At 44.1% G+C, this 27,749-nt stretch overlaps 2 protein-coding genes, 1 long non-coding RNA gene and 1 pseudogene across 5 annotated transcripts in view; 1 reads left to right on the forward strand and 3 right to left on the reverse strand.

Moving 5' to 3' along the window:
- The window catches only part of LOC118387440 (anaphase-promoting complex subunit CDC26-like), a 2,589-nt pseudogene extending 2,424 nt beyond the window's left edge, over positions 1-165 (reverse strand). The window contains exon 1 of the transcript XR_004826414.2: positions 85-165. The product of XR_004826414.2 is annotated as an anaphase-promoting complex subunit CDC26-like (transcript). The remainder of the gene's footprint in view (positions 1-84) is intronic.
- The window catches only part of LOC127931607 (uncharacterized WD repeat-containing protein alr3466-like), a 5,935-nt gene extending 573 nt beyond the window's left edge, over positions 1-5,362 (forward strand). The window contains exons 2-7 of the mRNA XM_052524739.1: positions 120-210; positions 1,092-1,224; positions 1,322-1,364; positions 2,409-2,503; positions 2,643-2,699; positions 4,123-5,362. Of these exons, the coding sequence (XP_052380699.1) occupies positions 1,130-1,224; positions 1,322-1,364; positions 2,409-2,503; positions 2,643-2,699; positions 4,123-5,362 (1,530 nt within the window). The 5' untranslated portion in view covers positions 120-210; positions 1,092-1,129. The remainder of the gene's footprint in view (positions 1-119; positions 211-1,091; positions 1,225-1,321; positions 1,365-2,408; positions 2,504-2,642; positions 2,700-4,122) is intronic.
- A 5,650-nt stretch (positions 5,363-11,012) lies between these two features.
- Positions 11,013-21,882, reverse strand: LOC118388072 (RING finger protein 224-like). Of its 2 annotated transcripts, none has more exons than XM_052525590.1 (3): positions 21,832-21,882; positions 12,340-12,613; positions 11,013-11,936 (listed from the first exon to the last, which is right to left on the reverse strand). In XM_052525590.1, the coding sequence occupies exons 1-3, from the start codon at positions 21,837-21,839 to the stop codon at positions 11,637-11,639; spliced, it is 582 nt and encodes a 193-aa protein (XP_052381550.1). In that variant the 5' UTR covers positions 21,840-21,882; the 3' UTR covers positions 11,013-11,636. The 2 variants fall into 2 exon arrangements, with proteins under 2 accessions (XP_052381550.1, XP_035632822.2); XM_035776929.2 differs by lacking the exon at positions 21,832-21,882 and adding an exon at positions 13,284-13,601.
- Positions 21,883-24,125: 2,243 nt separating this feature from the next.
- Positions 24,126-27,438, reverse strand: LOC118387441 (uncharacterized). Its single transcript, XR_004826415.2, has 2 exons — positions 27,250-27,438; positions 24,126-26,848 (listed from the first exon to the last, which is right to left on the reverse strand). It is a non-coding gene; the product is annotated as an uncharacterized LOC118387441 (long non-coding RNA).
- Positions 27,439-27,749: the final 311 nt, after the last annotated feature.

Here is a 27,749-nt window from a genome sequence, read left to right on the forward strand (position 1 = left end):
CAATCCATCAACAACGCAAAGCCCCTTTATTATGCCTTTACACCTGCAGATAATAAATGTATCCATGATGCTGTGGCTACTCACCTCAAGCTGTTTCTTGACACACTCAAACTCCTCAGTGTCATCCAACTTCAATTCCAGACGGGTGGGCTTTCTGCGCACCATATTATATCCACCAATGTTGGCTGTGAAGCAGATGTGCCCAAGGCTGTAAGTACTAACTTCTACTAGATGGCTAAAGACAGAAAGGTGACAGATTCAATTATCGAGTGTAATAATATGGCTTGCATTTGCTAAACCACTTAGCTAGCTATATACAATTACTAAACAATAGTTCATGTTAAGGCTACCAAACAAATCAATCACACTCAATTTGATTTGATTTGATTGAATCTCTTTGCAACAACTTGCTAACTTTACTAGCAAGCTGTCAAGCTAACTACATAAAAGACTAGTGACAGACCAAGCACGGCTAAAGAGGGCAACATTGAGCGCTCCATACGTCAATTTGTCTCGGATCCAGTGGTACTCACAAAGAAACAGGCTAATATTTCATATTTGCTTACATTTTGTTAATGTTGTTTATTTGGACAGCAGTAGCTAGACAGCCTATCCCTGTAGAATCCGCTATAAATTAACGAAGGGCTTCTGGGTAACGTAGTTTTCAGCAGTGCACGTGTGGGTATGTTTGACCTTTCCGCTAGATGTCGCTGTGAAATGTGAACAGGCAACCACTTGTGTTTTGATTTTGCTAGCTGGTTGCGGTTCCTGTGTAATTGCGTTATTTCAAACCCAATACTAAAATATAGGTACATTAATCATCTTAAATGTTGAGCATTTTGTCTATTTGGTGATGCTTTTTGCTAACTGATGAGTGTCGTTCGCCAACTAGTTTATCTGACGTTAGCTAGTTAGTCAACGTGTTCTTGTGTAAAGACTACTTTACAAACCCCTATGATTTTGTCAATGTGTCCTAGCCATTTTATTTACTGATTAGGGAGTTGTCCATTTTTGGTCAGCAAATTGATAGTTAGTAAACTACACACACATTCCATTCATTCATATCTCTGTGTGGCTATTGTTTACTCCAGGACCGTATCATTCATTGTGGTGAACAGTGGGACCAGAGATGTCTGACGAGGATGAAGCTCCGCTGGTGAAGAAGACCAGCATTTTCTATGGCAGTCTGGAGGAGAGGGAGCGGCTGGGACGAGTGTCCTCTGGGTCAGGCAACAATTCTGTCAAAGCAGGCATTGAGGCTGTCAACATCAACTGTATATGGTGTGTCTCTTAACTCAACTTACTTTCTATCTTCCCTCAGGTCCCTTGAGCTTGCGGAACACGTGAGTGAGCTTCAGTCTGAGGTATTGGCTGACTTTTTCTCGCTCGCTTTCAGTCACAGTATCCATTGACGATATAGAGGTTAAAGCTTGCTTACGGCCCTTGGGGAGCCAATCGCACTGTTTGGTGAGGGGCCTGCTGAGAGACGAGAGAGGTGAGTCACAAGCATGGTTCTGTCCTCCCCTTCTAATATTTTAATGTGTGGATAAAACATTAAAGACCCTCTGAAGATCCTCTGATGCTTTTACAACATGTCACCCCTGTCAACTTACCAATTCAAATGGCAGTTTTGAGTTAATATCTTTCTGCTTGAAAACACCACATCGAAAGTTATATTTTGCATGCATTATATCCACCTCTGAGGCATGCATGAGAGCATCAGCTGTTCCGGACGACTGTGTGATCATGCTCTCCGTAGCCGACGTGAGTAAGACCTTTAAACAGGTCAACATACACAAGGCTGTGGGGCCAGATGGATTACCAGGACGTGTGCGCCGGGCATGTGCTGACCAACTGACAGGTGTCTTCACTGACATTTTCAACATGTCCCTGATTGAGTCTGTAATACCAACATGCTTCAAGCGGACCACCATAGTCCCTGTGCCCAAGAACACAAGGCAACCTGCCTAAATGACTACAGACCCATAGCACTCACGTCCGTAGCCATGAAGTGCTGGTCTGTAAATCTATCTCCATATTGAATGAATGGAGTGAAAATGTTGTAGTAGTGAGAGAAATATATTGGAGAGTCAAGCCACATATCATACCTCCTCCTGAATACACCTGTTGTATTCGGCGCACATGACAAATGAACTTTGATTTGAGAAATCCAAACGTTCCCAGGAGGAGGTATGATATGTGGTTTGACTCTCCAATGTATTTATCTCACTAGAATGTTTTCACTCCATTCATTCAATATGGAGATACATTTACAGCACCAGTCAAACGTTTGGACACCTACTCATTCCAGTGTTCTTTATTTTTACTCCTTTCTACATTGTAGAATAATAGTGAAGATATCAAAACTATTGAAATTTTCTCTGCCTACATTTTCTCTGCCTACTAAGAACCTGAATAACTACTGCAGTCAAATCGGTGACGACAGGCCTAAATCCTTCTGCCAATTTAGCCCGAACTCCAAAATGTTTGTGACTGCCGCTTGGTGAGTCCCTCAGTCTCCTCTCATTGCACTGCACAGACAGGAATGGTCCTGATGGTGTTTTATATCCATTTAGCCATCAAATAAGCATTTGTTAGAAGAATTGTCCTTGTCGTCCTGACTTGTTTTTTGTTCCCTCTAGGAGTGGCCTGTGTAAACTGTGGAATGTTCGACTGCACCCTTATCTGTACTCTTCGGGGTTAGAAGAATATCTTATTTTTCTCAATCATTTGAGAAATTGCATTGCAATTTACTCTTTTCCTTGACTTCTGTTGTCCTAAATTAGGGCTGGGCGGTATACTGTATTTTACGATATATGGACCGGTTTGGGTTTTTATATTGTGCAGCCCTACATGGCAGTGTGGAAGTGATCTCAAATAAGTGTAACAAATGCAGAAATGTATGAAAATGCAGATTTCTTTGAATTGAACAGTATTTAAATAATCAAAATGGAGAAGGACCAATTGGAATCACTTAATGTACACTGGGGCAATAAAGTATTGTCAGCCACCAATTGTGCAAGTTCTCCCACTTAAAAAGATGAGAGGGGCCTGTAATTTTCATCATAGGTACACTTCAACTATGATAGACAAAATTAGAAAAACAATTCCAGAAAATCACATTGTAGGATTTTTAATTTATTTATTTGTGTTGCCACCGTAGGGTCACGCACTACTCATGAAGAAAATGTTGAACATTCATTATTCAAAAACATAAAATACCGTCATACTGTCCTTTTTATTTTTATACAGTGATATGCTATTTTGGCCATATCGTCCAGCCCTATCCTGAATGATAAATAAGTTAATCATTTGATAATAGTTATTCTCTTTTCCTGTCCTCAGGCCACAACACCTACGTGGGGGCCATCTGTTTCCATCCTCAGGCCACAACACCTACGTGGGGGCCATCTGTTTCCATCCTCAGGCAACAACACCTACGTGGGGGCCATCTGTTTCCATCCTCAGGCCACAACACCTACGTGGGGGCCATCTGTTTCCATCCTCAGGCCACAACACCTACGTGGGGGCCATCTGTTTCCATCCTCAGGCCACAACACCTACGTGGGGGCCATCTGTTTCCATCCTCAGGCCACAACACCTACGTGGGGGCCATCTGTTTCCATCCTCAGGCCACAACACCTACGTGGGGGCCATCTGTTTCCATCCTCAGGCCACAACACCTACGTGGGGGCCATCTGTTTCCATCCTCAGGCCACAACACCTACGTGGGGGCCATCTGTTTCATCCTCAGGCCACAACACCTACGTGGGGGCCATCTGTTTCCATCCTCAGGCCACAACACCTACGTGGGGGCCATCTGTTTCCATCCTCAGGCCACAACACCTACGTGGGGGCCATCTGTTTCCATCCTCAGGCCACAACACCTACGTGGGGGCCATCTGTTTCCATCCTCAGGCCACAACACCTACGTGGGGGCCATCTGTTTCCATCCTCAGGCCACAACACCTACGTGGGGGCCATCTGTTTCCATCCTCAGGCCACAACACCTACGTGGGGGCCATCTGTTTCCATCCTCAGGCCACAACACCTACGTGGGGGCCATCTGTTTCCATCCTCAGGCCACAACACCTACGTGGGGGCCATCTGTTTCATCCTCAGGCCACAACACCTACGTGGGGGCCATCTGTTTCCATCCTCAGGCCACAACACCTACGTGGGGGCCATCTGTTTCCATCCTCAGGCCACAACACCTACGTGGGGGCCATCTGTTTCCATCCTCAGGCCACAACACCTACGTGGGGGCCATCTGTTTCCATCCTCAGGCCACAACACCTACGTGGGGGCCATCTGTTTCCATCCTCAGGCCACAACACCTACGTGGGGGCCATCTGTTTCCATCCTCAGGCCACAACACCTACGTGGGGGCCATCTGTTTCCATCCTCAGGCCACAACACCTACGTGGGGGCCATCTGTTTCCATCCTCAGGCCACAACACCTACGTGGGGGCCATCTGTTTCCATCCTCAGGCCACAACACCTACGTGGGGGCCATCTGTTTCCATCCTCAGGCCACAACACCTACGTGGGGGCCATCTGTTTCCATCCTCAGGCCACAACACCTACGTGGGGGCCATCTGTTTCCATCCTCAGGCCACAACACCTACGTGGGGGCCATCTGTTTCCATCCTCAGGCCACAACACCTACGTGGGGGCCATCTGTTTCCATCCTCAGGCCACAACACCTACGTGGGGGCCATCTGTTTCCATCCTCAGGCCACAACACCTACGTGGGGGCCATCTGTTTCCATCCTCAGGCCACAACACCTACGTGGGGGCCATCTGTTTCCATCCTCAGGCCACAACACCTACGTGGGGGCCATCTGTTTCCATCCTCAGGCCACAACACCTACGTGGGGGCCATCTGTTTCCATCCTCAGGCCACAACACCTACGTGGGGGCCATCTGTTTCCATCCTCAGGCCACAACACCTACGTGGGGGCCATCTGTTTCCATCCTCAGGCCACAACACCTACGTGGGGGCCATCTGTTTCCATCCTCAGGCCACAACACCTACGTGGGGGCCATCTGTTTCCATCCTCAGGCCACAACACCTACGTGGGGGCCATCTGTTTCCATCCTCAGGCCACAACACCTACGTGGGGGCCATCTGTTTCCATCCTCAGGCCACAACACCTACGTGGGGGCCATCTGTTTCCATCCTCAGGCCACAACACCTACGTGGGGGCCATCTGTTTCCATCCTCAGGCCACAACACCTACGTGGGGGCCATCTGTTTCCATCCTCAGGCAACAACACCTACGTGGGGGCCATCTGTTTCCATCCTCAGGCCACAACACCTACGTGGGGGCCATCTGTTTCCATCCTCAGGCCACTCTGACTATGGAGGACTCTGATGTTAACATGGCCTCCTGTGCTGCCAATGGCACCGTCAAACTCTGGAGTCTGTACAGGTCTGCTCTGGTTGATATGTACTGTCTTTCTCTGTCTCAAATGAGGGAAACTACCTAAAGTTTGATCAAATATGATTCAGGAGGAGATGGGTTAAGAAAAGCAGTGTCTGTTTTTTTTTCTTCTAAGTGTTCACAGTTATCATAAACAGTAGCTAACTGTGAGCTGGTGAAATGAATGGTGGCGATTTAAAGGCATGTTGTGTTGTAACCATGGTAACCCCTCTCTCTCTGTAGTGATGAGCCTGTCGCTGACATCGAGGGCCACTCCTGAGAGTAGCGCGAGTAGCCTGGCACCCCTGTGGACGCTTCCTGGGCACCACCTGGTGGGTGAATTTATTTGTAAACTTTCTTTAATTTGTTCTATCATTTTCAGAATGTCTGATCCAGGTAATACAATAAAAACAAAACATGATCACTTGCACCAAATGTTTCAACTTTAGCCATAGATAGATGTTACTCTCGTCAGACTTGTCATTCGAATTGATTCTGAAGTGGGGCTTAATCCTTACTCTCTTTCACTCTCTCACCCATTCTCTCACCCACTCACTCACACTCCTGGAGGCCCAGGAGGAGATCCTGCACCAGGAGGGACACAGTAAAGGAGTCCACGACCTGCACTTCCACCCTGATGACTCTGTGGTAGGCACTGGGTAAGATCTCACTGGATACACTAGGAAAGTCTGTCAATTGTCAGTAAAAAACATACATTTTTGTGTTGTCTCTGCACATCCTGTTGCAATATATGTTGCAAGCGAATGGCTGGTCACTTTTGTAGAGTATTATCCCATCCATTATTTCTACAACAAACCTTCAGATAACTGGGATCTCAGTGTCCTCTCCAAAACAAAAACATTAGAAAAGGCTTTTATCAACCCTGTAATTGGAGAGCTGTCAGGTCACAGAGCATATCTATATTTGGCCTATAGAAGGGAATGGGGGCTATAGTAAATCAATGGTCTTATTCTGTGATTCAATAATCTGTTCAAAGAAGGCCAGTAGATGTTCACCCAGTTATCTCAATTAGAGGCTTGGCAGAACAAATAGCCTCTCAGTGGCTTGCTGGATTTGAATCATACAGGGATATTCCCTTCAAGTCCCCTCTTAATAACATGCTGTCTTACACACACTTCCCAACTCTCTGTGCACAGTGATCTCATACATATAATCAACTCAAATCTACTGCCTGAGCAATTTGGAGGACTGAGAAGGTTTAGCAGCTTGTTATGTGATTGTTGTAACTTCAAATTAAGGCAGATGCAACAACTGGCTCCATGTTACACACGAGCTGATGTGTTTTTGTACAGATCTACGCTATTGTTGGAAAGTGACTTGCACCAGTCAAGACAGTCAGCACTTTGATTTATAGTAGAAGGAATTACAGATCACTATTCACCCCTCATCTACAGGACTGTTAGTTGAATCCTAGTTTGCCTCGGAATCCTAGTTTGCCTCAATATTAATCTCTCTCGGGTCTGGATTCGTTTGGGCGTATTTGGGACCTTCGAACCGGGTGCTGTGTGATGTTCCTGGAGATTTACAGCATCGACTTCTCTCCCAACAGGTAAATTACATGGATAGATTCTGTGTTAATGATATCTGATGGATAGGGCCAGATAATCCTGACTGTGTGATCTAAACTGGGGAAAAAAGGAAACGTCCTCTCACTCTCAACGGTTTATTTTCAGCAAACTTAACATGTGTAAATATTTGTATGAACATAAGATTCAACAACTGAGACAAACTGAACAAGTTCCACATACATGTGACTAACAGAAATGGAATAATGTGTCCCTGAACAAAGGGGGGTCAAAATCCAAAGTATCAGTCAGTATCTGGTGTGGCCACCAGCTGCATTAAGTACTGCAGTGCATCTCCTCCTCATGGACTGCACCAGATTTGCCAGTTCTTGCTGTGAGATGTTACCCCACTCTTCCACCAAGGCACCTGCAAGTTCCTGGACATTTCTGGGGGGAATGGCCCTAGCCCTCACCCTCCAATCCAACAGGTCCCAGACATGCTCAATGTGATTGAGATCCGGGCTCTTCACTGGCCACGACAGAACACTGACATTCCTGTCTTGCAGGAAATCAAGCACAGCACGAGCAGTATGGCTGGTGGCATTGTCATGCTGGAGGGTCATGTCAGGATGAGCCTGCAGGAAGCGTACCACATGAGGGAGGAGGATGTCTTACCTGTAACGCACAGCGTTGAGATTGCCTGCAGTGACAACAAGCTCAGTCTGATGATGCTGTGACACAACGCCCCAGACCATGACGGACCCTCCACCTCCAAATCGATCCCGCTCCAGAGTACAGGCCTCGGTGTAACACTCATTTCTTTAACGATAAATGCAAATCCGACCATCACCCCCGGTGAGACAAAACCACGACTCGTCAGCGAAGAGCACTTTTTGCCAGTCCTGTCTGGTCCAGCGACGGTGGGTTTGTGCCCATAGGCGATGTTGTTGCCGGTGATGTCTGGTGAGGGCCTGCCTTACAACAGGCCTACAAGCCCTCAGTCCAGCCTCTCTCAGCCTATTGTGGACAGTCTGAGTATTGATGGAGGGATTGTGCGTTCCTGTGTAACTCGGGCAGTTGTTGTTGCCATCCTGTACCTGTCTTGCAGGTGTGATGTTCGGATGTACCGATCCTGTGCAGGTGTTACACATTGTCTGCCACTACGAGGGCGATCAGCTGTCCGTCCTGTCTCGCTGTCATAGTACGGACATTGCAATTTATTGCCCTGGCCACATCTGCAGTCCTCGTGCCTCCTTGTAGCATGCCTAAGGCACGTTCATGCATGTGAGCAGGGACCCTGGGCATCTTTCTTTTGGTGTTTTTCAGAGTCACTGGAAAGGCCTCTTTAGTGTTGTACGTTTTCATAACTGTGACCTTATAACTGTATCTTTGCAATGAAGATCTGTGGAGTTATTTTGATTTCCATGAATTATCTTTGAAAAACAGGTTCCTGAAAAAGGAATGTTTCTTTTTTTTGCTGAGTTTATAACTACGGCCCTGGTGGAAAAACTCCTGGCCCTACATATTGATGATGATAAGCCTTAGAGTGTGTGTGTTTGTAGGTCCAGCTTTGAAACTCTTCTCCCCTGTTTTGCTACCACGCAGCAACAAGAAATGGGGATAACTGTATACTTCTGGCCCTTCTTTGGACACTGTGTTAACCAACCTCCAGACGAGCTTCAATGCATTACAACTCTCCTTCTGTGGCCACCAACTGCTCTTAAATGCAAATAAAACTGAATGCATGCTCTTCAACCGATCCTTCCGGCCCGATCGCTTCCGGCCCGCCCGTCCAGCATCACTGCTCTGGATGGTTCTGACTTAGAGTATGTTGAGATCTACAAATACCTAGGTGTTTGGTTAGACTAAACGCTCCTTCCAGACTCTCATTATCTCCAATCCAAAATTATATCTAGAATCGAATCCTATTTCGCAACAACGCATCCTTCAGTCATGCTGCCAAACTTACCCTCGTAAAACTGACTACCCTACCGATTTTTGACTTCGATGTCATTTACAAAATAGCCTCCAACGCTGTACTCAGACTCCAATTTGCTATCACAGTGCCATCCGTTTTGTCACCAAAGCCCCATATACTAACTACCACTGCGACCTGTATGCTCTCGTTGGCTGGCCCTCGCTTCATATTCGTTGCCAAATCCACTGGCTCCAGGTCATCTATAAGTCTTTGCTAGGTAAAGCCCCGCCTTATCTCAGCTCACTGGTCACCATAGCCGCACCCACCCGTAGCACGTGCTCCAGCAGGTATATTTCACTGGTCACCCCCAAAGCCAATTCCTACTTTGGCTACCTTTCCTTCCAGTTCTCTGCTGCCAATGACTGGAACGAATTGCAAAAATCGCTGGAGACTCATATCTCCCTCAGTAACTTTAAGCACCAGTTGTCAGAGCAGCGCACAGATCACTGCACCTGTAAATAGCCCATCCAACTTCTTCATCCCCATACGGTTATTTATTTGTTTTTGTGTAATTTCTTTGCTCCTTTGCACCCCAGTATCTCTATTTGCACGTTCAGCTTCTGCACATCTATCACTCGTGTTTAATTGCTAAATTGTAATTATTTTGCTACTATGGCCTATTTATTGCCTTACCTCCCTTATCTTACCTCATTTGCACACACTGTGTATGTATATATATATATATATACTTACTTTCCCTATTGTGTTATTGACTGTATGTTTTGTTTATTCCATGTGTAACTCTGTTTGCGTTGCTTTATCTTGGCCAGGTCGCAGTTGAATATGAGAACTTGTTCTCAACTAGCCTACCTGGTTAAGTAAAGGTGAAATATAACACCTTTAAGGTGTGGGACCTGCGTCACAGGAAATGCATCTACACCATCCCCTCCCATCAGAGCCTAGTGTCCTCTATCAAATTCCAACTAAAGTTTTTCCAGATCCCAGAGACTACCTACTTCACTTATTAATTTCACATTAAATGGATACTTTGGGATTTTGGCAGTTAGGCCCTTTATCTACTTCCCCAGAGTCAGATTAACTTGTGGATACAATTTTCTTTGTCCATGCTAGGAGATTCCCGTAAACTTCCAGTCATTGCGCTAATGCTAGTTAGCATTGGCTCATGAAACTACCTCTCACCTCCTTCATACTGGACAGAGACAAAAATGGTATCCATGAGTTCATCGGTCTCTGGGGAAGTAGATAAAGGGCCTGGTTGCCAAAATCCCGAAGTATCCCTTTAACTTAATTTAAATTGATCCAGCATACGAACTGAAAATACTTGATTGACCCTATAATGGCATACAGGTAACCCTTTGCACAATACTCATGCCAACTAATATCTCAAAATGATTTTCAAAAGTCACACGGAAAAGGTTTAGCAGCAAGTTATGTACTGTTATAACTGGTTGCAATTTTTCCCTCTTCCTCTCTTAGCCAATGACTGTCACTTCCTCCTGACCGGGGCCTGTGACAACACAGCCACGGTGTGGACCCATCAGGGCGGGCCACGAGGGCAAGGTGATGGGCTTGGACATCGCCACCTGCTCCTACGACCGCACCTTCAAACTCTGGATGTCAGAGTGAGCAGGGGAGGGAGTATCACCCATAGAAAGAGAATGGCATTCTATGGTACCTTCTATTTCTATGGTAATACCGAACTGTCATCCCATACAAATAGAAGATCATAAAATATTAGCATTTTCACAATTGACGGATGAGTCTTTGAACATCCTAAATATTCTGAATTGTACACTTGTCTGATTTACATTTAGTAGATGGTTAAATTATTATTCAACAACAATGTTAGTCTCTTGATGTCTACAACTTTGAAGCTGTCCTTTCTCCCAGATAATCTGTTAAATAATATGTTTTGGGTGATTTGTAAACATGAGTCAGTTGGTGTCAGAAGTCGATCCTTTTGTCTAGTTTTTAATAAAAACAATAACTCCATATTTTCTTTTTCCATTCTTTTACACTTGCACATGACAAAATGGTTACATACAAAATAATGGAAACACGTAACTGAGGGATACAAAGTATATTGAAGGCTGGTGCTTCCACACAGGTGTGGTTTGTGAATTAATTAAGGGTCATGCATAAAAATGTTGGACAGGCATATATTTGAGCTACCATGGCTTACTATAGGATGACAATGCCCCATCCACAGGGCACGAGTGGTCACTGAATGGTTTGATGACTATCAGTCACCAGATCTCAACCAAATTGAACACTAATGGGAGATTCTAGAGCGGCTAGATAAATTATACTATAACTCAACGAAGTGTGTATAAAATAATGGACTTTCAACAATCAAGGTACCAATAGCCTATATGTCCAACTGCATAGTTGAAAGGAGGCAGTAGAGGAGTCTTTCGGTTGTAGGTGAGGTCATTGAGGTCTTTATCCAGCGTCCCATTGTGAGTGCTGAAACGTTCTTTCTCCCACGATGTGGGGAAAAAATGTTGTCCCCCACACAACTTTGTCAGTCTCGTGAACACTTATCCCCAGTAGTGTTTTTTTTTCAGTAGTACATTTTTCTTTGGTCAGATAACGCAGTCAGGCCCTAGTTATAACCTATATTTTCCATTGTTTTAGCCTTGGAAGCCCAGGCATTCCTATAATCAATTACAGCTGGCACTGTAATGGGAAAACTGTTGCCCAGATGCTTTAAAAACTCTTGTCATTCATACATGACTGGGCATCCTAGCAGCACCACCAGCAGCAGAAGAAGCGCCTGCAGCAAGGGCTCCTGTGGAAGCGAGGCTCAGCCAGTCCTCCATGGTTCCAGGTGGCCTGAGGCTGCTCTATGATGGGCTGCTTCCCAAAGGAGGGCTTTAGCTCCAGCTGGTTGCCAAGTTCTCTTCCTCCCTGCTGGTGGCTGGACCTCTGGCTGTCCAAGTCAGCCTTGACCCCCAGGAAGGCTGCTAGGTCCAGGTCCAGGGCTGTAGCTCCCCCGCGAGGTAGCGGAGTGTTCTGCCGGCATTGTGGACAGGGGATCCACATCTGCTGGGGAGTAGGATAGGGAGCAAGGTTGATTGGGACACGTTGGTTTGTCAATCAATTATAGATATTTAGGTAGACTAATAGTTATGACTGCTGAAGCTAATAATGAGCTCTCAATACAGCATTCCTCTTCGAAAAGTGTCTGGAAAGGAATCTGTTGCTCTTTAGGATTGGTCAGGTTCATTTAAGATTATGCATATTGGCCGATCCTAACAAATCAGTTCTCCCCTTTATGAAATAACTTTCACTAAATCAAAGGAACACGTGAGCTAGCTATAGCTTGACACGGCCCAGTCTGTTTGAGCTTTTCTGAAAGTGGTCCAAATATCTTTTACTTTTTATAGTCCCAAATTGACCAGAGATGCTGCCTCCGTAGGACTGCTGTTATGACAATCAGACCCACCTGCTCATTGAGGATAGTGTCAAGGCGTCTCAGGCAGGCCTGGCAGAAGGTGTGGCCGCAGTACAGCTTGCGTGGCAGCCTCTCAGCCAGGTTGAAGGCACAGAAGCAGATGATACAGTCCAGTTTACGGCTGTCTCTGGATGGTGGAACTCCTCCGGCCGACACACCACTCTCTACAGGGGGATCTTCTGGGGCCTCTAAGTCAGGGGCCTCTGCGGGGGCTTCTGGGGCATGAAAGTCTTGGGCATCAGGTACTGGGGCTTCCTCCTCCATCCTGTACAGGAAACTAGATTATGAATGGCGCATATTGCTGGTGACCATGTGACTACAACTGAAAAAATATTTATAGCACCTGTCATGTGTAATACATTGCAGCCCAATGCTTAATAGTTCAAATAATCACACACCTGAAACTAATTTATTGGAGAAAACAAACAGTTGATTAATACAAATGGTGATGAAACTAAAGGAATGGAATTAATAAGGAATTTAGACTCAAGAAAAAGGATTGAGACCCATGTTTGATGTCAGCTGTGGACTTGTTACAGCATTCTCTGTCCGGTCAGTCAGTTGTGTGATGGTATAAGACAACAGGTTGATTGTAAGCAGAGACCAATATCTATTTACTGGATAAGAGTGTCTGCTAAATGACTAAAACCGAATGTCAGTCTCAGATCTTCTATACCGTGGGTTCTCAAACCTTGCTGTTAAATGTATTTGAACAATTCCACAGCTACCAAACCTGATTCAAATTGTGAACTAATCATCAAGCTCTTGACAAGGTGAATCAGGTGAATTAGTTCTGGGCTACAACAAAGTTGTGAAACGTCTGGGGTCCCCGAGGAGAGATATGAGAACATCTGTTCGCTAGTACCTGTTGACTGTCCTTCACTAAAACATTGCCTAACAGAACTGAGAAAAAAAAAACATAAAACATGGCGTACCTTCTGGTTTGTCCTCCAAACCTCCTAAAGGTCCTTGGTAGTTCCCTGGAGACCTGCCATGACTTCTGTTTTCAAAGCAACCTCCGTCCCAGGACCAGTCCAGTGTTGTACTCCTTTACTGACAAACTAAATCGACACTACAGTATAGGGTCAGATAGTAGAGTGATGAGCTTATTACATAGCCTAGTTCCTGTTGTCTCTAGTACAATCCCCTGGAGGGTAGGTCTTCCTCCCTTTTATCTCCCCTGTTGTTCAGCTCTACTCTTCCACAGAAGCTGCTCTAATGATGAGCAAACAAATTGAGCCTGCAGCGGCTCCTCAGGCCGTTTAATATTTCAGGCTGCCCGTCCCTGTGAACTCACACTCATAGGCCTGTCAATGTAGTGTTACATATTAAAGAGGCCACAGAGAACAGTGGGGTTCTCAGGGGTAGAGAGAGCTTATTATCCTCATCTATTGGGCCGATGGGATGGGCCCTCTGCCTCTGCCCTACCACGTACACAATCAAACACACGTGCACGCAAACATGCACATGATAACACACACAGGCGAACCAGGCTTGCATTCCTGTATTGAGGGAGCAGGTAACAGATCAGCTTACACTGGCAACAATAGACAAGCAGAAACCCTACACTCCATTCGCTAGCATCCAGCACTCATCGGAGTAAGGCCTGAAATCCATAAGACCCAGTCACACAGGGCCCATACACAACATACTGTAGGTGTCCTTGTAACCTTCACAATGTGACATTGCCTTGTCCAGTCTGAAAATGACCCCAAGCCCATATTAGCCTCTTCTCCCAGGACAACACTTTCAGATCTGAAGAGAATGGATAAGTGTAAGCAATATGGTGATTGGTAATGGACTTAATGGAACTCATATCTATCCAGTTCCTAGAGATCTGAAAACACCAAGGTGTTAGGGACTAGAACAAGAAACCAGTGGTTGTTTTCCTTATTCATTGGTGTTGAGATGCAGTGGAGACACTAGATGGTAGCAGAGATCAGACAGATATATACAGCCAGCCACGGCATGTTCAGAATGAGTGTAGGCGGCAGACTCCTAGGGGGAAGAGGACGGCCACAGAATGAAACATTTACTCAGACTGACCATTGCAACATATGTTTTTCGAAAGTTATTGTTTGTTATCAAGTGGCTTCCTCCCTTGCGCCGTAAAACAGGTCTATGAAAGATGAGTAAAGGAAGAAAACAGCTGATGCTTATCTTAATCTTCTGCAAATAGAGATTTCCAGGTGTCTCTGAACTTCTGTACATGCTTCGTAGCATATGTAGCTTTAGTTCTCACCATGTTATGGTTAGATTATTGTAGTAGGTTAAGATTAAACCCATACTGCAGAAGATCCATACTATAGAGCGATTTAAATTTAAAGGCAATGTCCCTGTAACGGCAGATCTCCTCTTCGTCTGAAGAGGAGTAAGTATCGGACCAAGATGCAGCGTGGTAAGTGTCCATAATGTTTTTAATAAAGACAAATGAACACTCAAACGATAACGTGAAATCTACAAAAACCGAAACAGTACCGTGTGGCAACAAACACCCACAAACCAGCAGTGAAACCCAGGCTACCTAAGTATGATTCTCAATCAGAGACAACTAACGACACCTGCCTCTGATGAAGAACCATACTAGGCAGAAACCAAACATAGAAAAACAGACTGCCCACCCCAACTCACACCCTGACCATACTAAATAAAGACAAAACAAAGGAAATAAAGGTCAGAACGTGATAGTTCCAATGTTCGCGGAGATTCACAGTAAACGTTGAATTTTGTCTTCTCAATCGGAAATTACCTTTAAATTTCAATCGTGCTGTAATGCGGCCCTTCTGCAAACCGGATTTAGCCCTTTAAGAAGTTGTTTTTATTTTTTTGGTAGTAGAACATTCCTTGAAATAACATTATATAATTCATGTCTACTCTATACTGTCTCCTATGAGATGGAAATACATTCTACTTGATTTCCATATATATTTTGACTAAGGCCTCTGTTTAATCATACAAAGTAATACATCAAATCAAATTTTATTTGTCACACACATGGTTAGCAGATGTTAATGTGAGTGCAGCGAAATGCTTGTGCTTCTAGTTCTGACCATGCAGTAATATCTAACATGTAATCTAACAATTTCACAACAACTACCTTATACACACAAGTGTAAAGGAATGAATAAGAATATGTACATATAAATATATGGATGAGCAATGGCCGCACGGCATAGGCAAGATGCAGTAGATGGTATAGAGTACAGTATATACATATGAGATGAGTAATGTAGGGTATGTAAACATTAGGGTATGTAACATTAAGTGCCATTAACTGCCATTGTTTAAAATGACCAGTGATACATTTATTACATAACCTGATTCTGATTCACCTTGTCAAGAGCTTGATGATTAGTTCACAATTTGAATCAGGTTTGGTAGCTGTGGAATTGTTCAAATACATTTAACAGCAAGGTTTGAGAACCCACGGTATAGAAGATCTGAGACTGACATTCGGTTTTAGTCATTTAGCAGACACTCTTATCCAGTAAATAGATATTGGTCTCTGCTTACAATCAACCTGTTGTCTTATACCATCACACAACTGACTGACCGGACAGAGAATGCTGTAACAAGTCCACAGCTGACATCAAACATGGGTCTCAATCCTTTTTCTTGAGTCTAAATTCCTTATTAATTCCATTCCTTTAGTTTCCTCACCATTTGTATTAATCAACTGTTCGTTTTCTCCAATAAATTAGTTTCAGGTGTGTGATTATTTGAACTATTAAGCATTGGGCTGCAATGTATTACACATGACAGGTGCTATAAATATTTTTTCAGTTGTAGTCACATGGTCACCAGCAATATGCGCCATTCATAATCTAGTTTCCTGTACAGGATGGAGGAGGAAGCCCCAGTACCTGATGCCCAAGACTTTCATGCCCCAGAAACCCACGCAGAGGCCCCTGACTTAGAGGCCCCAGAAGATCCCCCTGTAGAGAGTGGTGTGTCGGCCGGAGGAGTTCCACCATCCAGAGACAGCCGTAAACTGGACTGTATCATCTGCTTCTGTGCCTTCAACCTGGCTGAGAGGCTGCCACGCAAGCTCTACTGCGGCCACACCTTCTGCCAGGCCTGCCTGAGACGCCTTGACACTATCCTCAATGAGCAGGTGGGTCTGATTGTCATAACAGCAGTCCTACGGAGGCAGCATCTCTGGTCAATTTGGGACTATAAAAAGTAAAAGATATTTGGACCACTTTCAGAATAGCTCAAACAGACTGGGCCTTGTCAAGCTATAGCTAGCTCACGTGTTCCTTTGATTTAGTGAAAGTTATTTCATAAAGGGGAGAACTGATTTGTTAGGATCGGCCAATATGCATAATCTTAAATGAACCTGAACAATCCTAAAGAGCAACAGATTCCTTTCCAGACACTTTTCGAAGAGGAATGCTGTATTGAGAGCTCATTATTAGCTTCAGCAGTCGTAACTATTAGTCTACCTAAATATCTATAATTGATTGACAAACCAACGTGTCCCAATCAACCTTGCTCCCTATCCTACTCCCCAGCAGATGTGGAATCTCTGTCCACAATGCCGGCAGAACACTCCGCTACCTCGCGGGGGAGCTACAGCCCTGGACCTGGACCTAGCAGCCTTCCTGGGGGTCAAGGCTGACTTGGACAGCCAGAGGTCCAGCCACCAGCAGGGAGGAAGAGAACTTGGCAACCAGCTGGATCTAAAGCCCTCCTTTGGGAAGCAGCCCATCATAGAGCAGCCTCAGGCCACCTGGAACCATGGAGGACTGGCTGAGCCTCGCTTCCACAGGAGCCCTTGCTGCAGGCGCTTCTTCTGCTGCTGGTGGTGCTGCTAGGATGCCCAGTCATGTATGAATGACAAGAGTTTTTAAAGCATCTGGGCAACAGTTTTCCCATTACAGTGCCAGCTGTAATTGATTACAGGAATGCCTGGGCTTCCAAGGCTAAAACAATGGAAAATATAGGTTATAACTAGGGCCTGACTGCGTTATCTGACCAAGGAAAAATGTACTACTGAAAAAAAAAAAAACACTACTGGGGATAACAGTGTTCACTAGACTGACAAAGTTGTGTGGGGGACAACATTTTTCCCCACATCGTGGGAGAAAGAACGTTTCAGCACTCACAATGGGACGCTGGATAAAGACCTCAATGACCTCACCTACAACCGAAAGACTCCTCTACTGCCTCCTTTCAACTATGCAGTTGGACATATAGGCTATTGGTACCTTGATTGTTGAAAGTCCATTATTTTATACACACCATAAAATAAAACACAATCACATTCCTCAACAGAGGCCCTCAATCAACACTCTGAACTGCCCGAAAGGCACCAATGCATCCATTTGTAGGGAACTCTGAAGATACATCTTCCATACATGGAGTGCAAAGAAACTTAAAGCTGTTTATCCTAAGCCTGTAACAGTAAAATATGGAATTTCCAGAGTTAGCCATCCCTGTTATTGGGTATGATAAATCGTACTTCTATGGGTATAAGTAAAGTTTTTGCAAAAGGGCTTTATAAATTAATAAAATGCAGTGTTTTGACCTATGTCAGGTCTAAGAGGGCCATCCTACATTCTGATAGAGCAAGCAGTGATGAGTGGAAAACCTGTCCCGAGATAAAATAAAGTGCAATATGGTGAAACGCATCTAACGGCTTACTGAAGTGGCTGCTGCATTCAAGTAGATCAGTGGTTCCCAAACTTTTTATAGTCCCGTACCCCTTCAAACATTCAACCTTCAGCTGCGTACCCCCTCTAGCACCAGGGTCAGCGCACTCTCAAATGTTGTGTTTTGCCATCATTGTAAGCCTGCCACACACACACTATACAATACATTTATTAAACATAAGAATTAGTGTTATAATAATAATCAATAATTTTGCTCTTCATTTAACCATCTTGCATATAAAACCACAACTCTGCAATGTTGGTTTGTATTGGAAAGAGTCTCCGTCTTAAATCATTTTCCACACACAGTCTGTGCCTTTATTTAGTTTTCATGCTAGTGAGGGCCGAGAATCCACTCTCACATAGGTACATGGTTGAAAGGGCATCAGAGTCTTAAATTAACAGCTCGATTTGCCAAGACAGGATACTCTTGAGTGAAAGCCCACTCCACTATGTCTCCCTGTCATGGCTTTTGCGCCATCTGTACAGATACCAACATGAGTTTGGCTACATACGGACCGTTAGTGGAATTCCTGCGAGAGAGTAATGGTTAACGTGATTGGATGTTAACTATTGACTAGGCTACCTGTATTTGACATTGTGTTGTTATTTCGCTGAACACGAGATGGTTTAATTTTATTATGGGCAGTGAAACGAGGCTACTCTGGCGAGAAGAAAAAACCTCACCCAAATGTATAGCCCCATTGGAAAATATAAATGTGAAGGAAAAAAAATATTAAAATATTAAAAAATATACACTGCTCAAAAAAATAAAGGGAACACTAAAATAACACATCTTAGATCTGAATGAATGAAATATTCTTCTTAAATATTTTTTTCTTTACATAGTTGAATGTGCTGACAACAAAATCACACAAATATTATCAATGGAAATCAAATTTATCAACCCATGGAGGTCTGGATTTGGAGTCACACTCAAAATTAAAGTGGAAAACCACACTACAGCCTGATCCAACTTTGATGTAATGTCCTTAAAACAAGTCCAAATGAGGCTCAGTAGTGTGTGTGGCCTCCACGTGCCTGTATGACCTCCCTACAATGCCTGGGCATGCTCCTGATGAGGTGGCGGATGGTCTCATGAGGGATCTCCTCCCAGACCTGGACTAAAGCATCCGCCAACTCCTGGACAGTCTGTGGTGCAACGTGGCATTGGTAGATGGAGCGAGACATGATGTCCCAGATGTGCTCAATTGGATTCAGGTCTGGGGAACGGGCGTGCCAGTCCATGGTATCAATGCCTTCCTCTTGCAGGAACTGCTGACACACTCCAGCCACATGAGGTCTAGCATTGTCTTGCATTAGGAGGAACCCAGGGCCAACCGCACCAGCATATGGTCTCACAAGGGGTCTGAGGATCTCATCTCCGTACTTAATGGCAGTCAGGCTACCTCTGGCGAGCACATGGAGTGCGGCCCCCCAAAGAAATGCCACCCCACACCATGACTGACCCACCGCCAAACCGGTCATGCTGGAGGATGTTGCAGGCAGCAGAACGTTCTCCACGGCGTCTCCAGACTCTGTCACATCTGTCACATGTGCTCAGTGTGAACCTGCTTTCATCTGTGAAGAGCACAGGGCGCCAGTGGCGAATTTGCCAATCTTGGTTTATTCTCTGGCAAATGCCAAACGTCCTGCACGGTGTTGGGCTGTAAGTACAACCCCCACCTGTGGACGTCGGGCCCTAATACCACCCTCATGGAGTCTATTTCTGACCGTTTGAGCAGACACATGCACATTTGTGGCCTGCTGGAGGTCATTTTGCAGGGCTCTGGCAGTGCTCCTCCTTGCACAAAGGCGGAGGTAGCAGTCCTGCTGCTGGGTTGTTGCCCTCCTACGGCCTCCTCCACGTCTCCTGATGTACTGGCCTGTCTCCTGGTAGCGCCTCCATGCTCTGGACACTACGCTGACAGACACAGCAAACCTTCTTGCCACAGCTCACATTGATGTGCCATCCTGGATGAGCTGCACTACCTGAGCCACTTGTGTGGGTTGTAGACTCCGTCTCATACTACCACTAGAGTGAAAGCACCGCCAGCATTCAAAAGTGACCAAAACATCAGCCAGGAAGCATAGGAAATGAGAAGTGGTCTGTGGTCACCACCTGCAGAACCACTCCTTTATTGGGGGTGTCTTGCTAATTGCCTATAATTTCCACCTGTTGTCTATTCCATTTGCACAACAGCATGTGACATTTATTGTCAATCAGTGTTGCTTCCTAAGTGGACAGTTTGATTTCACAGAAGTGTGATTGACTTGGAGTTACATTGTGTTGTTTAAGTGTTCCCTTTATTTTTCTGAGCAGTGTATATATACCCTATACCCCAGTTTAGTACCCCTGGGGGTACCCCAGTTTGGGAATACCTGATGTAGATGATCTAGCCATAGTCTAGGACAAAAGGTAATGTTGACTGAATGATCTGCATTCTGCTATTTAGTTATGCTATGCTTTTTAAAATATATGCTTTTTAAAAGAGCTTATCGTCTATCCAAATGCCCAGATATTTGTTAGCAGATCAATTTGGGCACCAACCAAGGTCCCTATGTTTAAATCATTAGAATAATTTTGTGTGCCCAATTTAAAGTAAAACGTTTCTGTAAAACAATGAAAGCAAACTGTAGTTCAGACAGAGCCTGATCAACAGTGGGGGCAATGGAATAAACATTTCCCCGCATTCTGAAATTACATTTTTGTCCCCCCCAGTTTTATCATTGCAATGTGATTTTTTTAAAACAGTGTGCTTTAGGACCATGTGGACGCCTCCGAGCGATCGGGTAGGCTGTTTGGAGTGTTTAATAAATTTAATAAATTATGCCCCCCCCACACACTTATAAAACCATAGTTGCGCCCCTGCAGTAAACATGTAAAGCCTGTTTAAGCGATACTTGGAATTTTGGTATCTACACAAGTTTCAATCTGCCTTTCACCAGCTACTGAAATACACTGAAACTGAAATACTGCTCACTCATGAAACTAGCAAACATTCTGCACTGGAAGTACCTGTGATCAGTTCTTTCGTAATAAAGTTTGTGAGGCTCATTCAGGAATGCTGTTCATCCACTCAGTTGTGCAGTACAGGAGACAGTAAGGTTTGATGTGGCCCGAGAGAAGTTGTCCGCAACCAACCACTGATCTAGGATGAGATTAACCTACCTCCCCAATCATCATTCCATCAGGAAGGTGTCAATATCTGATTCAAGACCAGTGAACAACTTTTACATATCGCCCTTGATGACATTGGCCAAATTTCAAATGAGACCCCATTTTCCATATTGTGCGCTGCTTGACCAGCAGTCCCCTGAGTAGCCCTTCATTAAGTAGTGCACTTTATGGGGATTAGGGTGTGATTTCAGATGCAGAGAGAGATTGAACTAGGCAACTCTCATCACTGATGATTATGGTGACCTATGTTGTTTTGTATTCAAATGTCAAACCTGACCTCATCTTGATTCCGACTCCTGCCACATAATTTGACAATACAATCAAGGCCCTGCCTACTGGCTTTGACATCACAGAAATGCATAACATATTCTAGAGGTTGTAGTTACACTGATGGACTTCCATACTTCTCCACTAAATGTTGGTAAATGTTATCTTTCTGGGTTGTATGTGCACAAGCAAAACCAACTTCCCTAACAATGTTGTGTTGTATTGTACTTAGATTTCTGTGAAATGTAGAGATCTTTAGTGTATGAGGTTTTGTATGTCACGAGAAGTACATTGCATGATATTTTTGTGATTATTTTTAGCTATGACCTAACTCTATTTACACTGTCAACTATCCATAGGAAGTAAAACAAATACACTTACCGTCTCATGTTTCTTCTCAGTATCACACACACACACACACACACACACACACACACACACACACACACACACACACACACACACACACACACACACACACACACACACACACACACACACACACACACACACACACACACACACACACACACACACACTCACTCACAAAATAACCTTTCTACTGTTGACCGAGGGTTGGGGACCTACAGATGTAGGATCTTAATTTGAGCCAGTTAGCTACAGCAGGAAAATAATTGTTTGGATTATAATTAATGGACATTTTTCAAAAGGGAAAATTCAAAGTGTAAATTACAAACTTCAGAAGCCTTTTGAAACTTCAAATACACTTCAACTTTTAAAAAATTCTCCTGCAACAGGGTGATGAAATTAAGATCCTATGGGCAGAGAGCACCTGAGGCTGGGAGTGCCAGTTATTCCAGTCAGTACCTTGTAAGGCCTGCCCTCCTGTCACACCAGTTCCCTTCCAGCAGTGTCATAGAACACTTACATATGCCTGAAGAATCACAACCTCTAATGGAATGTGTGAGCTGGAACAGGTGCATGAATTGTTCTATGACACCAGTGACACTGAGCAATACACTCAACTGTTATTGGTACTCAGACAGCTCATTCTTATTGAGGACCAATGAGGACAGAAATCTGTAAAGTGACTTGAATACATTCCTTTAAACCCGCAGACACAGTAGTATGATGGTATATTGTTAACAAGTGATATAGTTACTCAGCCTGGTCTCATAGACTAGACATAACATAGTAAATGTAAATTCGGCACACTCAAATTATTATGATATGTTACATTTGGGGTAGGGTGGTTGGTAGGGGTTGATGGGTGGGCGTATAACTCGAACGGGGTTGATGGGTGGGCATATAACTCGAACGGGGTTGATGGGTGGGCGTATAACTCGAACGGGGTTGATGGGTGGGCCTATAACTCGAACGGGGTTGATGGGTGGGCCTATAACTCGAACGGGGTTGATGGGTGGGCGTATAACTCGAACGGGGTTGATGGGTGGGCATATAACTCGAACGGGGTTGATGGGTGGGCGTATAACTCGAACGGGGTTGATGGGTGGGCCTATAACTCGAACGGGGTTGATGGGTGGGCCTATAACTCGAACGGGGTTGATGGGTGGGCGTATAACTCGAACGGGGTTGATGGGTGGGTGTATAACTCGAACGGGGTTGATGGGTGGGTGTATAACTCGAACGGGGTTGATGGGTGAGCGTATAACTCGAACGGGGTTGATGGGTGGGTGTATAACTCGAACGGGGTTGATGGGTGGGTGTATAACTCGAACGGGGTTGATGGGTGAGCGTATAACTCGAACAGTGTTGATGGGTGGGAGAATAACTCGAACAGGGTTGATGGGTTGGGCGTATTTTTTAAATTTTTTTAAATTTACCTTTATTTAACCAGGCAAGTCAGTTAAGAACATATTCTTATTTTCAATGACGGCCTGGGAACAGTGGGTTAACTGCCTGTTCAGGGGCAGAACGACAGATTTATACAGCTCGGGGGTTTGAACTCGCAACCTTCCGGTTACTAGTCCAACGCTCTAACCACTAGGCTACGCTGTATAACGCGAACGTCTAGCAACCCAAAGGTGAGTTTGAATCTCATCACAGACAACTTTAGCATTTTAGCTAATTAGCCACTTTTCAACTACTTACTACTTTTTAGCTACTTTGCAACTACTTAGCATGTTAGCTAACTCTTCCCCTAACCTTAACCTGAACACTTTCAGCTAACCCTTCCCCTAACCTTAACCCTTTAAAAGAACCTTAGCCAGCTAGCTAACGTTGGTCACCTAGCTAGAACTCATAAGATATAATAGGTTTAGCAAATTCCTAACATATAATATGAATTATAATCCGTAACACATCATCACCAATAATGTGAATAATTGACTGTAGAAGTGCTAGATTCAATTTGACCCCGTGATGAAGTTCTTATTCATGACTTGAATCTGAAACTCCATCTGAAATCAATAGTTTCACCCAATTTTGACTAGGTCACAAATTTTTATCAGTCGGGAAACAAGACACCATGTTTGGTTCCTGACTCAAATATTCCCCAGAGCTTAGTCTCATGTCCTTGTCTTTCTTCCTTTCAAACCGGTCTGATAAGGTGGCTGGTGAGAGCAAGAGGAGCTTAAGGCTGGAATTGAGTGTTTACCCACTGTCTTTATGCATGTCTACCTGCACAATGATTATTTGGAAAACATGAAGCATTTACCTGTGAAGGGAGTCTTGTATCTTGCAGTAGTGCCACATTTTTACAGTAACCAATATTTTATTTGACGAGCTACTGAATAAATACCACAATACAGGTTTGATTGAATTGAACACTAGCTGATTTCTAGGAAGTGTAGCACTACTCCCACTCTGAGAAATACAGCAGGTTCAACCTACACCAGTTCTGTCGTCACTGTTGTGTGACTGTTACACCACAAACTAGTCATGGGTAGAAAGAAGATTGCAGGAGTAACCCCATAAGACATTGCAGTACACACCATCATGAAAAAGGCCCATACTGTATTTGGACTGAACAATAATTACCTAACAGTTTTTCCTCACCTAAGAGGTAACCTGGCCAGGAAAATCTCTGGGGCCTGCAGTTTTTCTTGGTTAAGTCACATTATCTTGTAAAACCCTAACAATAATAGTTATTCAATGTAGTTAACACAGTTAATAACACAGCCACACAACTCAATCAATTCACTAATTCATCCCTTCTTCTTTCTTATTGCACTTTCTTATTACAACAGTATATCATTCGTAAGTCTTTGTTATTATTCCTTGCTGTTTGACAGTGGCCTTTAAAGTGTTGCTCCAGAGGTTTTGAATAATTTCAGCCAGTAGTTCTAAAAGTAGTGCTCACGAGCCAAAACGGGTCCCCAATTTGTTTTTACACAATTTTGTACTATGTCATTAATTTTGTGTGATATGTTACGAATTGCAAAAAAAATAAGAATACAAGAAAATTATATTCTGATTTGTACAATATGTTATGAATTTGACTGGATCTTTAACTTTGGGTCCTAGTCACCTGAGTAGTTGTAGTCCACTGCTGACTGGAGAGAAAGTAGCAATTCGTACTCATGCATGTGTTGCCATGTAATTCTGTTGGGGGCTTAGGGTCTAGTGGTTGGAGCGTTGGACTAGTAACCAAAAGGTTGCAAGATCAAATCCCCGAGCTGACAAGGTAAAAATCTGTCGTTCTGCCCCTGAACAAGGCAGTTAACTCACTGTTCCTAGGCCGTCATTGAAAATAAGAATTTGTTCTTAACTGACTTGCCTAGTTAAATAAAGGTAAAAAAACAAAGAGAGGCTTTCACATATGGAACCAGTTCATGATGAGGTGACCCTGATATGCTGTAGTAGCTTGCTAAAAATGAAAGATCATTTCTATAAGCTAACGATGCAGAGTAGAATTTTAGTAATGGTTTCACAAGGCTAAACTATGGATGGTTTTGTGTAACTCAAACAAATAAGACAGCATGTGTGTGATCACATTACATTTCAATTCTCATCCAGTCAGATGAATTGATGCCTCTTGTTTCAACTATTTTTGTCCAGGAGGGACAGTAAGGTGCTGTCTACCACATACACAGAGAAGAATGACTGGGGTTGGGGCTGGGCCGCAGGACCTGTGGCCTGGTTTCCTGGGACCTAGTTGCACAAAGGCAGCATTGTAAACCCTCAGCAGCAGAGGGACCAGCCCAGCAGATGGATAAGCAGGACGGAGTGGTGTGTTATGGTGTGGAATGGGTTGGGGTGGGGAAACTGGACTGATCAGTAAGGCCCATGAAAACTGAACCAGCTTCTAAGCAAGCTGCCCCTCTAGTTTCACCTCACTGGTTTGGCCAAGTCTGTCAGTGCCAAGCCAAAGGCCTGAATGTCATCTTTTGTGACGGGTCAGTTTAAGAGAAGATGTAAAGTGCTATTCACATTCTAATTCCTTGACATCGGTCTACTGTAGCACTTGTCATACTCTCTAACACTCCCTGAAAACTGGCTAAGTGAAGTCTGTTTCACATCATTCAAACACTGACTGACAAAAACAAAATCAGGCACAAAGGCATTAGGGTATAAATAAAGCAACAAATATTTCCATAGCTAAATATAGCACAGTCGTGTTCGACAAGAAGAAAAAAAGTAAGCGTACAAAGTCATAAGTGAAAAGATTATGTGAAAGACCTCTGTTTCAAAGGTAGATTCTGCCATGCTGGCTGTGAGGGCATTTTGCATTCAAGAAGAATCCATTTCAGAATTGCATACAATTTAAATGATACCACTGATGAATCCTTCAAAAACTATACATGTTTAGCCAGTAACGGCTTTTGGCTTTTAAACCAGCTGGTAACACTAGATTGGACAGTGTCTTCGGACAGTGTCCCTTGATTGTCTTAGTTCATATACCCAGAATCCTATGTGGCCGGGGAGTTGTAGGACTATTTCCTGATCTGGGCCTATGTTGCCGGTTTACTTCCGTCGGCAGCGAAAGCAGCAGGTACGACAGCGTCCAACCTCCTCTTCCGTGTCCTCCTTCACTGTGTAGGAGGTCTGGCCGTCATAACAAGGGGTGTTTGAGGCGCCACCATCGCCATTGTTGGTACCTTCTGAGGGGAATGGCGACTGCCCCCCGGGTTTGAAGGCACCGTAGGGGTTAAGGGAGTAATTGCGGTTGCTGTAGGTACTGTCCAGAGCGATGGGGTTGATGATGATCGTGCTGTCCTCTGCAGAATGTAGCTTGGCCCGAGGGATGATCACGTCTCCATAAGGGTTTTCCAGAGACGAATTCATTATGACTGACTTATGGAAGGCTGAGAGTACAAAACACAGGCAGATAGAGTCTGTGGCTGTCAATCTATTGACAGGCTTTTGGTTTGATGTTTTGGATCTCAGACAGGGTATTGAGGCTCAGATCTGAAGCTTTGCTGTCAACGTTTGTTCTAGTTTCCTCTGGTGACTTGAACTGGCTCCAAGAATACTCCTGTAAAAGACAGATTTAATCATTTTAATACAACTGTATATTTATAAAGAGAATCCTGAAACTACAAAAGCTCTGGTTCTGTTCTGCTTGACTTTCACAAAATTCGGATAAAAAAGTATTATCACAATGCAGTGAAATGACACTTGGATGTATCTCTTTTTCATTTTCATCTCGACTGCATCATTATTTTCCTGCGTATTCCTAATCGTTCTCAATTGACGGTTTATCGATAAACTCCTCATATAGCTAAAATTCGATCCCATTCTCTTTCCAAATAAAATGAATGATCATATGTCATGTTGACACCTTTATATGGATGACTACATCTTTAAAAAACACATCCTAATACCAACAGTAAAGGCAAAACTTCACCACTAAAAGCACTGATTGTTTATGCTTACCCTTTTAACTTGTGGAATTCCTCAGCAGTCAAGTGTTATATGATATCCCATGTAAAGTCCCCTGGTCTTCTGACGTTTCATATAATCCAGTGAGCACTTGAAGGTTGAATGGTTGTCTCTTGCAGATCTTTATTAGTGTACTCCCACTGTGTCTTCATTGGAAAAGGGAGCCACACCTGTAGCGATGTGTGTCAGAGTGAGGACTGAGGTGGTGGTGGCCACACACACACACACAGGTGCAACCTTGACTCAAGGATAGACGCAACATAGTAAACGTAAATCGGTCTCCCTCCATTTAGTATGATACTGTATGTTGCTGGTATGTATCAGTTTGTGGATGTCTATCATCCATTTCATATGATATGTTACGAATTCCACTTTGTTGTGGTTAAGGGTACAGGTTAAGGCTAGCTAACATGCTAAATAGTTGCAAAGTAGCTAAAAGTAGTTGCAAAGTTGCTAATTAGCTAACATGCTAAAGTTGTCCTTGATGTGATTCA

This window comes from Oncorhynchus keta, chromosome 9 (genome assembly GCF_023373465.1).
Source record: "Oncorhynchus keta strain PuntledgeMale-10-30-2019 chromosome 9, Oket_V2, whole genome shotgun sequence".
NCBI classification, from domain to species: Eukaryota; Metazoa; Chordata; class Actinopteri; order Salmoniformes; family Salmonidae; genus Oncorhynchus; species Oncorhynchus keta.